The following is a 13612-nucleotide window of genomic DNA, read 5'->3' as shown; positions in this document are numbered from 1 at the left end:
ATTAATGGAATATTAGTCTCATTTTTATATTTAATTTTATAATAAAATATTATTAAGATCATAAATAAGGGACGTATAAAAATAACAAAAGTGAACAATAAATATAGGACAAATGAATCATGTTTTTTTCTTATATCCTTGTAAATAAAATAAACATTTAAGATCTTTCTTGTCAGATTGACTATAATAATGGAATAGAATGTTAATCTTATCTCTATTATATTTATTCATTTGTTTGGCATATGGAATAAAAGAATAAAATGAAAATGCAAAACAAATGTTATTTCATTAATACTTTCATTCCATTTAATCATACCAAAAGGATCTAAATAGTGTATAAAACAAATGTTCTATTATTACACAATTTGATAAGGATCACCTAAAATATCTGAATAGATCATCTTCTACTATATAATTTAAAAAAGACAAATACTCCTTAAAATTTGAAGTAAAAAAATTAAAACTATTCAAACTCCTAACATATGGAATAGATACTTTTAGTAAAACTAAAAAAAGTAAAATTCGAACTTTGCTAATACTATTAATACATCTCCTACACTGGAGTGTAAGTACCATTATTACGAACAATAATTTCTTACTAACCATCTCATATTACTTCCACTTTTCTTTTTGACTTAGTTCTAAAATATTTGCACTTTTCAGTAAGAAATAGGATATTTAGTTTAGATATTACTAGAATTGATTAACATTGCATTACTCTTATTATACATAAAATATTAATTTAATTATATTAATTATTCAATTTAAAAGAAAAAAGTGTGAGTATTATAGGAGGGATTAATTTACAAGTGAGCGGTGAGCCCTTCTCTCAACAGACCAATATAAGCGCACGGATAGATCTGGGCTTCTCAGTCATCGTCACCCGCTCCTTACCAGTCTCGAATTCTTAGGGTTTTAGCTGCAATTTGTTGGAATAATAAGAATAATTGTTAGTAATTTTTATAGATACATACCTAGAAAAGTAGAAGAAGAGAAATGAGTCGGAGCTTAGGGATTCCGGTGAAGCTGCTGCACGAGGCGTCTGGGCATGTGGTCACCGTGGAGCTCAAGAGCGGCGAGCTCTACCGCGGAAGTATGATCGAGTGCGAGGATAACTGGAATTGCCAACTTGAAAACATCACTTACACTGCCAAGGTCTCTAATTTCTCCTAATTTCTCAATTTTATTCTTTCTATTTCATGTAATTCTGTGTATTTGATACTTGCGCTTGTTAAACCCAAGTTAGATTATAAACCCTAGGTGTGAACTGGTAGTGGCAATTCTGTAATTAGGTTAGACCTTTTTTCCTTCACAAAAAGTTGAAGTTGCTTATTTATAATTCGATTTATGTGATTGTTACAGTAAGGTGTAATTTCTACATGAAGATGTAGTTCATAATCCTTTCAATATATCTTCAGAAATGGATCATGCTGAATACATATCAAGTGATTGATGTTAGGATATCAAAATACCCAAATACTAGTGTGATTATAGATGCCAACAAATTTGGGCCTGGTTACTAATAATCGAGCAGTTTTCATAACCTTAGATATCATTAAAAATGCAATACAAAATCTAGCGCATTCATCACCTCTAGGGTGGTTTTTGTGATTATCTCCTTAGTATGTAGATGCTTTCATATTTGCTGTTGCAGTGACTAAATTCTTTTCACTTATCTGAAATTGCTGTTGTTCAACCTATTGTAGGATGGAAAGGTCTCGCAACTCGAGCATGTTTTCATTAGAGGCAGCAAAGTCAGGTGGGGATCCATTTTCTATTGTGGATCCTGTATGTATTTGTGCCAAATAAGTTTAAAGATGACTAATTGTGGATTGTTACAGGTTCATGGTCATCCCAGATATGCTTAAGAACGCTCCCATGTTCAAGCGTTTGGAATCTAGAATCAAGGTACTCTATCTCTTGCACCTCTATATTTTTCTTCGAGTTGACTTTTGTATTCTTGATGTTGCTGATCCTCTGTTGCTTTCCAATTATAAAGGGCAAGGGTTCATCACTTGGAGTAGGACGTGGACGTGCTGTTGCAATGCGAGCTAGGGTATGCACTTTCTTTATGCTTGTAAATGGAATACTGTTTAATTCACCCATACCATTTATACCTTTTTGCAATGATGAGGGTGTCATGGTCTTTCCAATTTAATTCACTCATTGTAAATAGTCTCGGATTTGGATCCCCCTGATTCTTGAAATTCCCATTGGCAGGCTCAGGCTGCTGGTCGAGGAGCACCTCCAGGTAGAGGTTCTGCACCACCAGTGCGGAGGTGATCGTAGTCAGGCAATTGGTGTTGAATGCTGCTGTAAAGTGGGCTTATCCATTGATGTTATTCCTAAGCTATACTTGGTCTTTGGTTTCTATTTTCCCTTTGTTTTAATGTGAACGTGCTATGGCTGAGATAGATTAGAATCGACTTGTTTTTCGGATGGACTGTGGTTGAGGTTTTGTAGTACTTGTTTTGGATTGCTGGAATGTGCAGTTTTTGACTGCTTTTAGTGAAAGTTATAAAGTTCTCAAGAAGGCTTATGTATGAAAATTTGATCCACTTTTTAAATATGAATGAAATAGCTATACATGTTGTATACATGAAAAATGATTAATTTTCATGCATTATAAATGCTGCATAGATTGGAATGTATACTTGATATTCTTTTTCGAAAAGTCTTGCTGAATATAATTTGATTCACAATATAATTAAATCAATGCGCAATAGCAATTCGTAGCTATAGCTGCACCTCCGGCTAGCAAATATACAAAATAAAGATAAAAAGGATACTGTTAATAAAAAATCATAAACCGAGTAGTAGATAGGAAATTGAGCATAAGATGGAGTATAATAAGCTTAATTTATAGTAGTAGTAAAATAAAACCTGCGACTTATGCTACACTTTTGTCTTAAATCACCTACGTAGCTGCTACAAGATTCAATTCATTAGTTCTATTACTCTAAAATAAAGTAAAACACAAACCTCACATAACAAAATGATGGGATCTTATCCTGTTTTCCTTAGCTCTGCTTCGCCATGTGCGAAATGGCACCTATCTCCGAAGGTGCACGACCCTTTCCCAAAGTTCTCGCAGAGCTTCGTCTTGAAGTTTCCGCCCCTGCCAGTGGAGGCCGCCAACGCGCCTCTCCCCGGCTCACCTGCCCCGCCGCCGGGACCAATGCTGACGATAAGCTCCCTCACCATCGCACTCGCTTGCTGGATTTGCTCGAACGTGCCCTCGAGCTCGATGTTTTTGAGATTGGGATTCGCTTCGTGGTCTCTAATAGATAGTTTGGTCCCCGTTTGCCTGCATATCTGCTTCGAGTTCACTCCTCCTTTCCCGATTACAGCACCAGCTAGGGAAGCATCTACGCTAATTTTGGTTGTGGCTGTTAAACCAAAATTTGCTGTGGGTCCAGGAGCGTGCAGCTCCGGCCGGGCACTGAACCTGCCGGGCATAGGTCCAGCGGCAAGGTGGGGATTGTCATGGGAGTGAGATGGCACAATTGGTTTTCCGAGCTCCCATTCCCCATGGGCAAAGTTGCATTTGTCGCCGAATTTGCAACCCTCTGCAGTCTTGTATTTGTTGCATATTTTGGTTTTGACAGCAGCCGGAGAGCCATAACCATTCTGGTGGGCAGGCAGTGGGGGGCCACCTACTGGTCGTGGGGTGGGAGCAGGAGCCAGGTTCATCATCTGGGCAACAGCATTGTAGCCACCAGGAACATGGTGGAGAAAGTGGCAGTTCTCACCAAAGGGACAACCGGCAACGCTGCAAACAAAAGAAATACAGAGATTGGATCTTAATTAGCATTTATCTAATACACTAGATGGAAGAACTCCCATCAACTGTACCACTAACATACTTGTGCTTCTCAAGCAGATTACCAAATCGATTGCCAAAATTTATCTCTTATGGATGAATTACAGAATAAGACATAATACAGAGACAATCAAAGAATCATTGGAAAGGGACATGAAAGGAAAAATTAGCTAGCTATAAGCATTTCATAAAATAAAGTCTTGAAAGCCCTGCTTAAGTTTCATTTCTTTGCAAGTGCTTCTCTTCCTAATTTCCCTTTGAATGAACTTGATCAAATACAGTATATAAATCATAATCAACTTATAGGATGTAGGTCACTAGAGAGTAGAGACTATATAAATTTTCCATGTTATGCGTTGGAAAATATTCTTGTCGCACTAAGAGACAAAGGAAGATAGTAGAAGCATCATGATAGCATATTTACCATATGCAGGTTAAAAGCACAAGACATGATCAAAAGAAATCAACAAACAAGCAAGTGGTAAGTTCCCCCGAATTTCAGTACACAAGTACCACAAAACTCTAGATTCTAATTTCTACAGATCATATGTTTCCATTTATTCTTGCCACACAAACACGAAATCCTAAAGCCAAAGATTATAGCTTCCAACTAAACATTTCAATCAATAAAACAACAACACAGCCTCGAACATAATTCAGGTTGAATCAGAATCTCCAACAGAAACCAAATAAGTGGAGATTGAAATGGCAACAACATACTTAAAGAAGTAGTAACTCAACTAAGCCAATGAATCAATGCACTTCCCCAATTTCCAATTGCTAGATGTGTCGAATTTAGATAGGCAGAAATCAAATTGGGTGATGCATAAAACTAGTAACAAAATTTGAGATAAAAAAGCAACAGTTCATCAAAGAGTTAATGGATGCAAAAAAACTGTTAAGTAGTTATCTCAAGCGTCCATCCACATCAAATCTGGATAATGATATCATTACTGTGAAATGGTAAAATCTGTATCAAGAAAGAAATTGATTATTCAACATCTTCATTATTACGAAGATTTCCAGTATTACATGAAATACCCTCGGCACCGCATTACAGCCTGTTGTTGGATATTAGAATTTCAAATATTCATTTAGTGAGTTGAGATTTGAACCTGAAAAATTTCGTGCATGGCTTCAATTTGCTTCCTATACCACTTGATAAGGAGTCCATTTCTGTTGCAAGACATTAATTACTTTTTCTCAGTTTTCTAACATTTTTCATTTGATGTTTTGGTATGTCACTTGAGCAGTATCTAAAACTACATACTACATGAGATAATAAATACAATCCATAATATCAATTTGCTTTAAAATCTTCCACATTAAATGTGTACAAATTTTAAATAATTTAACCGGTAGATCTCATTGATTTCTCAACTGAATAATCATTCACATCTAAACAGATCTAGAAATTCCTTCTTCACATATTTCCTCCACAGCCACGCGGGAAATCACGAATTTCCCCCTCTTCCAAACAATAAAAATACTAAAAATCTAAAAATCCAGGTAGGAAAAGAGAAATAGACATTTTTTTTCGAGATTCAAGCGCTAATACCTGGCTTAGATTTCTTAAAACCGCCGTTGGCAAATTCAGCTCTGCCTCTTTTGCGAGTATCCATAGCTCAGAGATCAAAATCACACCGAATGAACCACGAAAACAACTGAAACAAGATGCTCCAGAAACCAATAATTCAGTTAATTCGCGAGAATGTGAAGTTCTGAGAGGTGAATTGCGAGATAGAGTGGATAAAGAGAAGAAAGATTAGAACGCAGTAATTGATTGTCGAGCTCCACTGAAACAGTGAAGCTAGGGTTTTAATTGAAGCTATAGAGAAAGGGATGGACGGAATCACAGAGCGTCACTTCATTTTATGTGATGAGGAAAAATCGATGACCGTTGCGATGTCACGTGCTCTCCGATTCACCCATTACAAGTTGCGTGCGTGCATACGGAAGTTTTAAATGGGCCTTTTTTATGGAATGGGCTCATTGTTTGTCCGGCCCAGATCCTCAATTAAACAAGGCTTCAATTTTTTATAATTTTGGAATTTTATGTTGTCGAATTTTTTTTCTTCAATAAGAGAGTGAGGCCTCTTCCCACACTATCATTTTCCTCTGTTTTCTTTTTCTTTTTTCTTTTTAAATCTCAAATCACAACTACGTCCTCTGCTCAGGCTTCTTCTCAGGTCAGAACGTATAACTTACACTTTTTAAAATTATCCATTTAAAATTGAAAAAACTATTTCGCACGAAACCACCTTATTATAACATTAAAAATTATTTTCTTTATCACACTGAAGATGACTTATTTTCATTTTTTATCTGTCTCAACTAAAAATGACTCAATACTAGTGGCGGATTCAGGATTCGGAAACAGAGGAGACGGAATATATAGTATTAGCTTGATTTGATTTAGTGCGAACATGATTATTTTTCGTTGTTCGGGGCGACGCCGGAGGCAAATGGAGGGGGTGGACAAGGTAATTTTACATCCTGATAAGGAGAAAATAGTCGCACGGAGGGGGCGACCGCCCCCTCCTGCCCCCCTAGATCCGCCCGTGCTCATTACTAGAAATATAAATGTCTTTATCTGTACTTTATTCTATCTCTCTTACTTTATACTCTTCGCTTAGCACACAAAATAAGGTTGCATAAAATTTCGTGTTATCTAAGAAATGAATCATCTTCTTTTAAACGGAGAGAGAACAAATACTTAAAATTAAAAACATACTTATGCATCATTTATACATTAAATAAGGAATTAGTTAAAGAATTCAATAAAGAAATAAATTAAGAATCCCTAATTAATTTTAAAAGGTCGAAGGTCATCAATTAAGAAATTAATTACCATGCTCATCAATTCTCTTTAAATATAAAATAAATTAAGAAATCCTAAGACTATGTTTATCGGTCACTTTTGGCCCACCGTCTAGCCATCAAGTAATTAAAAGCAAGAAAATTATATAAAAAGTTCCTCTCTCTTCTCTTAACCTTGGTAGTAGTAATATTTTAAAGTATAATATTAATAAATTTTAAAAATTATATCAAATTTTATAATTTTTCATTTTTATAAATAGACAACATATTTGCTATAGCTTTGCACACAAAAAATCTCATCTTTTCTTCTCATATAATCCTTCTTCTTTTTCAATTTCATATTTCAATTATTGTAATTTATGTTTTATTTTGATTGTTTTTATAATTTTAGTTTATTATTTATTGTGTTTTTTTATAAATTTTAGTGTACAATAATAAATATTTAATATAATAGTATTATTATCAAATAAGTAAGAAGTCAAATATTGTTCGAATAATAACGGATTAATGTCTCATGGAAAAAAAAAATAATTAAACTCCTAATAATTCTACTATTGGGAATAATTCTGATTAAGAGCATCCGCAATGGTGCTTAGGCCAGCCATAGGCCAGCCATTCTCTCCCCTGCCACGTCAGCAACACTAAAAAAACCACCCGCCACATCAGATTTAGGAGCACAAGGCCGCAATAAAAACAATTCAAAATATACTACATTTACGGAATTAAAATTACGATTAAAATACGGAATTAAATTTACGACACATATACGGGAAAATTCATTAATTGCATTTAAAAAAGTTACATAGATAAAAAAAATTACATGCATAATAAAGAAAAAAAACTATCGCCGTGCAATCCTCCGTGCCCACAACTCTTCAATTATATCCTTTTGGAGTTGAATATGAGCATCCACTTGGCGCATGTTGGCAAATTCCTTGAGGCGGCCGGCTTCATCGAGAGGTACCCCCGTCGTACACTAGGGGTGGCCGTTCCGTGGCTTGGACCGGCTTCATCGTCACCGACCCAACTAGTTAGTTGTACGCCTTCGTCTTCGACGATCATGTTGTGCGGGATAATGCAGGCGTACATTATCTCGGAAACGCATCCGACATCCCACAAACGCGTTGGACCCTTAATTGCCGCCCATCGAGACCGGAGCACACCAAATGCGCGCTCCACGTCTTTGCGCGCCGACTCCTGTCGTTGCGCAAAGTAGGCCTTCTTTTCATCACTTGTTTGTCGGATCGTCTTCACAAAGACCGGCCACCGAGGTATATCCCATCCGCCAAGTAGTAGCCCATATCATGCCGGTTGCCGTTGGCCACAAAAGAGACGGCTGGACCGACGCCCTGGCACTTCTCGTTGAAGAGGGGAGACGAGTTCAGGACGTTGAGGTCGTTGTTCGACCCGACTACCCCAAAATACGCATGCCGATCCACAGCCGGTAATCGCCTACGGCCTCGAGGATTATCGTGGGGTTCTTTGACTTGTAGCCGGTCGTGTAGGCCCCCTTCCAGAAGTCGGACAGTTCTTCCACTCCTAATGCATACAATCTATGCTTTGCCTAACATCCCGGGGAACCCATGCTTCTCCCCGTGCATCTCGCATCAAATTCCCGACAATCTTCGGAGTAGGGCTTCAAGGTACCGCTCACCGTAAATGCCGATCATGCCCCCACGTAACTCCTTCGACATTTCGGGCGACGACTCACCGATGTGGAGGTACTCATCCCACATGTCTGCCGCGCCTCCGTAGGCCAACCGCCCGATTGCCGCCGTGCACTTTTGAATAGGGGTATGGCCGGGTCTGCCAGCCGCATCGTGCCTGAAGCGGAAACACAGATATCGACGCTCTAATGCGCCAACGATGCGCATAAACAACTCCCTGCGCATTCTAAAACGCCGCCGGAACATGTTGGCGGGAAACCGCGGGTTCTCTGCAAAGTAGTCGTCGTACAGCCGCCGATGTGCAGCTTACGTGATCCCGATCAATCACCGCTCGGTGGTGGACAACTCGTGGAGGGCGAGGTATCGCCTGCTGTTCCACCATACGCATGTACCGCTCCATCACGCGGTTCATGTAGGCATCCATAGCCTCGTTCATCCTCCGTTCGTACTCCTCAGGATCCCCACCACTACCACTACCGCTACCACCCGCGTTACTCATCGCTCGATGATGCTCTTGTACAGAAAGTTAGAGAGAGAGAAAACTCGTTAACACAAGTGGTCCAAATGAAAATGAAACGAAAATCGCGTTTATATATGATTTAAAAATAAAAAAAAAATCAAAAATCGGCGCTGGCCGATCGGCCAGCCCACACCGATCCGCTCGCCAATTTCGTCCTCGCCGATTGCAATGGTTCGGCTAGCGCGATGAATCGGCTAGCCGGTTGCTAGCCGACCATTGCGGATGCTCTAATAACAACGCGGAAATTATATTGCGATACTAGGTAGTACGTGTGTTATCTCAGAATTTATTTTTTGCCGCAATAATGATTCTAACATTAATTTGATCAATTAGTATTATTCTCTGTAGCAAGGGCAAAATGGTAAATTCGGGCGGTCTGCATCTGCCGAAATGAAACAGCTCACTCAACGGCACTATCAAAGCTTCTCAACAGCCTCAACTACACTTGCATAGTTTTCATCGAACCCTCAGTCATATTTACATACACCTTCTCTGCACAACACATTCACCACATTGCGCAGCGCAAGAAAGGATTTTTTTCTCTCCCACAGCATTACAAGAGAGGTAATAAGAAACTGGGCTGGTAGAATGTTGGTTCGACTGTGTAAACTTGATCTGCCTTTTCACACCGTGTAATCTGCATTTCTCGGAGTTTGTTTTTCTTTTCCCTGTCTTTTTGTGTATAATCTCTCGTTTCTTCCATTTCTTGTGAGCTCTGGGTTTTTATTTCTGCCTAGTGTTGGATGTTGACTGAGGAACACAGGTTTTTTGTTGAGTTTAGTGGAAATGTATGTTGTGATTTGGTTGTTAAATCTGTGGATTTTTTGTCTTACTGATTGATCGATGCATGAATGAAGGATTTAATTTGTTTAAGAAGCTTCAATTGAAGGGTTAGGTTTCGTTTCATTTTGTGGAAAGTGAAGACATTAGTAGACTAATTTGATTTGGGATTTTTTCAAGGGTATAAAATGCTTTGAGATGTTGTTATTCCTGTCCGAAAATTAGCTATGGCTGTATTGCTAATCAAATTTCCAATTTGATAACATTGAAAAGGCTACTTTCAGTTTGGTTTTGATGTTGATATTGTTTGTGGAAAATAAGGAAATTGATAGACTAAATAATTGTGTATTTCTCAAAATTATAAAATGCTAGCTTTTGTTGCTGATGTTCATGTTGATGTAACTTCTTTGGGAAAATGTAAGGTAAAGTAAAGCTGAATCTGTGAAAACCATTTCAGCATCCTCTAACTTAGAAGGACATGGCTGCGGCAGCAACTCGTATCACGCAACTTGTGGTTGCAAAACCCTGCATTTCTGCTTCCCACCAGAGTTCTAGATCGAGCATAGCATGCTTTGGCAATGAAACCAAAGGAGCGTCTTGGACAAAGCTTAGGAGTTCAACGTTTTTATCTGCCACACAGACCTTCTATAAGAACTGCCACAGCAATGCTTCGAAGTCCGAAAGGCATGCTGTAAAAGCAATGGCTGCTGGAGGTGATAAACAAACTTTGCCGGGATTGCCCATTGATCTGAGAGGTTGGACCTTATCTCTATTTTACATCGAATGTTTCTTTTCATGATCCCTATGTTGGGGTCTCATATTGATGGACTCTCTTCGTTTCCAATACGAATACGAATTATTTAGGCTAGTGAATTAGGTTAGTCACTAACAAGTAACAAACGTCGTATCATATGCAGGTAAGAGGGCATTTATTGCCGGTATAGCTGATGATAATGGGTATGGATGGGCGATTGCAAAATCTCTTGCTGCTGCAGGTGCTGAAATTCTTGTTGGGACATGGGTTCCAGTAAGTACAAGAACTTAGTGTTTCAGCGTCGTCTTTACTTCTGAAATTATTGTTTATTACTAATGAACACCAACAATGTTAGGCCCTAAATATCTTTGAGACCAGTCTACGACGAGGAAAGTTTGATGAGTCACGCTTGTAAGAAATGACCTCTTGTGTCTGTTGAGAAATATACTTAATCTTCCTTAAGGTTGTCTATTGACAGTCTTGGGACATTTTATTTTAGGCTGCCGGATGGTTCTTTGATGGAAATTACTAAAGTCTACCCATTGGATGCAGTTTTTGACTCTCCTGAGGATGTTCCAGAAGACGTGAGAAGAATTTTATCCATGATACTAAACATGTTGAATTTCTCACGTCTACTAATTTATTTTTACCACGGTGCAGATCAAAACAAATAAGCGCTACGCTGGCTCTTCTAATTGGACTGTGAAGGTCTTAGCCCCATTGCACTTTCTTCATCTTCATTTTCCCCATAAAGAATGTCCTTTTTATTTATGCTTTCTTGCCTAAAGCAGAAAATGGCATTAGAAGCTGAACCTGAACTTTTTTGTCCTATTCGTTGTGTTGTTAAATAATTAGTCCACTTGATCGGTATTGTCTTGCAGGAAGTTGCTGAATCAGTGAAACAGGATTTTGGGTCCATTGATATTCTTGTGCATTCACTTGCCAACGGCCCGGAGGTAATGATCTCATTTGCCCTCCATTTTCTGTCTTTTACTTACTCTCCCTCCGTCCCTGAAAAGTACTCCTATATGAACTATGAATTATTTCCTTTTTAGTCCGTCCCTTTCTAATTTTGGAAACTCCTTTATTTCTAATGAGGTGGGACCCATTCTTCACTAACAATACTTTAAAAACTTTTTCTTTCTATCTCTTTCATATTTTACCAATTATGCATTAAAACCCATGCCGAACCAAATGATCATACCTTTCGGGGACGGAGGGAGTAATTTTTTAGTTGCTTGAAATTACTGTTTATCCTAAAATGTCGTGTAGGTTACTAAGCCTCTTCTTGAAACATCAAGAAACGGTTATCTTGCAGCCATATCTGCATCGAGCTATTCCTTTGTTTCCCTTCTCAAACATTTTCTGCCCATCATCAATCCAGGTATGTGCATCATTTTTGCAGATTGATTTGACTCATTTCATTACTGTTACTGATTTTTAACCTGTTGGCAGGTGGTGCCACGATTTCTTTGACTTACATTGCATCCGAGAGGATAATACCAGGGTACGGATGCCCTTGATTTCTCCAGTGTGATATTAGTCTAAACTACTTCCTTTCATTGTATAACATCGTTCCTTTCTTGCAGATATGGTGGTGGCATGAGCTCTGCAAAGGCTGCTCTTGAGAGTGACACACAAGTTAGTTCTCCGACTTCTTAGTCTTCCCTTATTCATCTCTTCTCACACCACCATGATGTTGTGACAACTATACGCTTCGTTTTAGGTACTTGCTTTTGAAGCTGGGCGAAAACACGGCGTGAGAGTCAACACCATATCCGCAGGTATTGAAGCAACTGTTTTTTATTTTGTAACATTGTTGGGACTCTCTCAGTCTGTTCGTACAATCAATAGTTACACGTTGACATGTTTCAGGCCCGTTAGGAAGCAGGGCTGCAAAAGCCATCGGCTTTATTGACATGATGATCAACTACTCATTAGAGAACGCGCCCTTGCAGAAGGAGCTTACTGCCGGTGAGTTACTTTCTTCTGCAACTCATTTTGTTTTAGAAAATAGCATGTGTTTGAAATCCTCCTTGTCCCTAGAAACAGTTACTTTCTTCTGCAACTCATTTTGTTTTAGAAAATAGCATGTGTTTGAAATCCTCCTTGTCCCTAGAAACGGGAGGCGAGCTATAGGACTTGTGAGATGGTGTCTAATTCTTGTATTTAATGCTATGCTTGACGTTTGAATTGGACAGATGAGGTGGGAAACACTGCTGCTTTTCTGTCTTCTCCTCTGGCATCGGCCATCACTGGAGCTGTTGTCTATGTCGACAATGGACTTAACGCGATGGGAGTTGGAGTCGACAGCCCCGTCTTCCGGGATCTTGATATTCCAAGAGCCCCAAAGCATTGAGGAGAGAGCTTTATTTAGCAGGGCGACATTAAAAAGACTTGATTTTTAGTTTTGATATTCAAATAACCCATAGAGGCTTGCTTTATCTTGCCCGTTTGTGTTGAGAGAGCCAGAGAGAGAGATGCTTGTTTTTTATTCATCAGGATGTACAATTTTTGGTGTGCTTTTCTTAAGGTTTCTTCAACTGTGACGTGTAGAGAAGTCAATCATGCCAATCCAGTCGGGTTGTTGGGCTATTCGTGTTGTACATTTTCAAGGCTTAAAATTTAAGTACAACCCTAACCTTTCAGGATTTTGGGTTTACCTGTTCGGCTAATCGGGCCAAAAAGCTCTTCAAAAAATAACTCAAAATTAACTCTTGTAAACCCTTTGAGATGATTCATGTGCATAATAAACATATAAATTAAAAAGCCATCTATTATTAGCTTTAAAGTGATGATACCTTTTAGGCTTTAAGAATGACTATCAAATGATTTTAATCTAATTAATAACTATCCAAATGATTTTAATTTAATTAATAATTTAAACACTAATTAACATATAAATACTGGATTAAGTTCATTTTAGTCCTAAATATATCAATTTCGCTTATGCGCTGGAACCGAATTGTGAGGTGTATTGGATTGGATGAAGATGTAATTCTGGTTTTATTATGCGCATAATTACCATTCAAGTTGTACGAAATATACATTCTTTAAGAAATTCTAAAAAAGTTAATGAAAGAGTTCTATGACTTTTTCATGAAATTCGAATTTGGGGTAGGAAAAATTATTGAAATAAAAATATATCGGAATTATCGTAACGAACAAAAATACTAAATTTTTGGTATACCATAATTTTCAGTAAAGTATCACGATTTGTGATAAAATGGAGTATAATATTTTACTAA

At 38.1% G+C, this 13612-nt stretch overlaps 3 protein-coding genes across 3 annotated transcripts; 2 read left to right on the top strand and 1 right to left on the bottom strand.

Annotated features, from left to right (window-relative positions):
* The first annotated feature begins 820 nt into the window (after positions 1-820).
* On the top strand, positions 821-2549 carry LOC125213594 (small nuclear ribonucleoprotein SmD3b-like). Its single transcript, XM_048114229.1, has 5 exons — positions 821-1155; positions 1707-1759; positions 1842-1908; positions 2000-2056; positions 2221-2549. The coding sequence occupies exons 1-5, from the start codon at positions 997-999 to the stop codon at positions 2281-2283; spliced, it is 399 nt and encodes a 132-aa protein (XP_047970186.1). The 5' UTR covers positions 821-996; the 3' UTR covers positions 2284-2549.
* Positions 2550-2840: 291 nt separating this feature from the next.
* On the bottom strand, positions 2841-5714 carry LOC125213593 (zinc finger CCCH domain-containing protein 14-like). The gene is made up of 3 exons (XM_048114227.1): positions 5382-5714; positions 4939-4999; positions 2841-3772 (listed from the first exon to the last, which is right to left on the bottom strand). Exons 1-3 carry the CDS (start codon positions 5443-5445, stop codon positions 3007-3009), a joined length of 891 nt encoding a protein of 296 aa, XP_047970184.1. The 5' UTR covers positions 5446-5714; the 3' UTR covers positions 2841-3006.
* Positions 5715-9240: 3526 nt separating this feature from the next.
* Positions 9241-12959, top strand: LOC125210931 (enoyl-[acyl-carrier-protein] reductase [NADH] 1, chloroplastic-like). The gene is made up of 13 exons (XM_048110570.1): positions 9241-9394; positions 10068-10365; positions 10528-10637; positions 10720-10775; positions 10864-10948; positions 11025-11072; positions 11246-11320; positions 11637-11748; positions 11820-11871; positions 11954-12005; positions 12091-12148; positions 12240-12338; positions 12566-12959. Exons 2-13 carry the CDS (start codon positions 10089-10091, stop codon positions 12721-12723), a joined length of 1182 nt encoding a protein of 393 aa, XP_047966527.1. The 5' UTR covers positions 9241-9394; positions 10068-10088; the 3' UTR covers positions 12724-12959.
* The last annotated feature ends 653 nt before the right edge of the window (positions 12960-13612 follow it).

This window comes from Salvia hispanica, chromosome 3 (assembly GCF_023119035.1).
Source record: "Salvia hispanica cultivar TCC Black 2014 chromosome 3, UniMelb_Shisp_WGS_1.0, whole genome shotgun sequence".
Taxonomy (NCBI): Eukaryota; Viridiplantae; Streptophyta; class Magnoliopsida; order Lamiales; family Lamiaceae; genus Salvia; species Salvia hispanica.
This window is presented reverse-complemented; position numbering and strand designations above follow the sequence as displayed.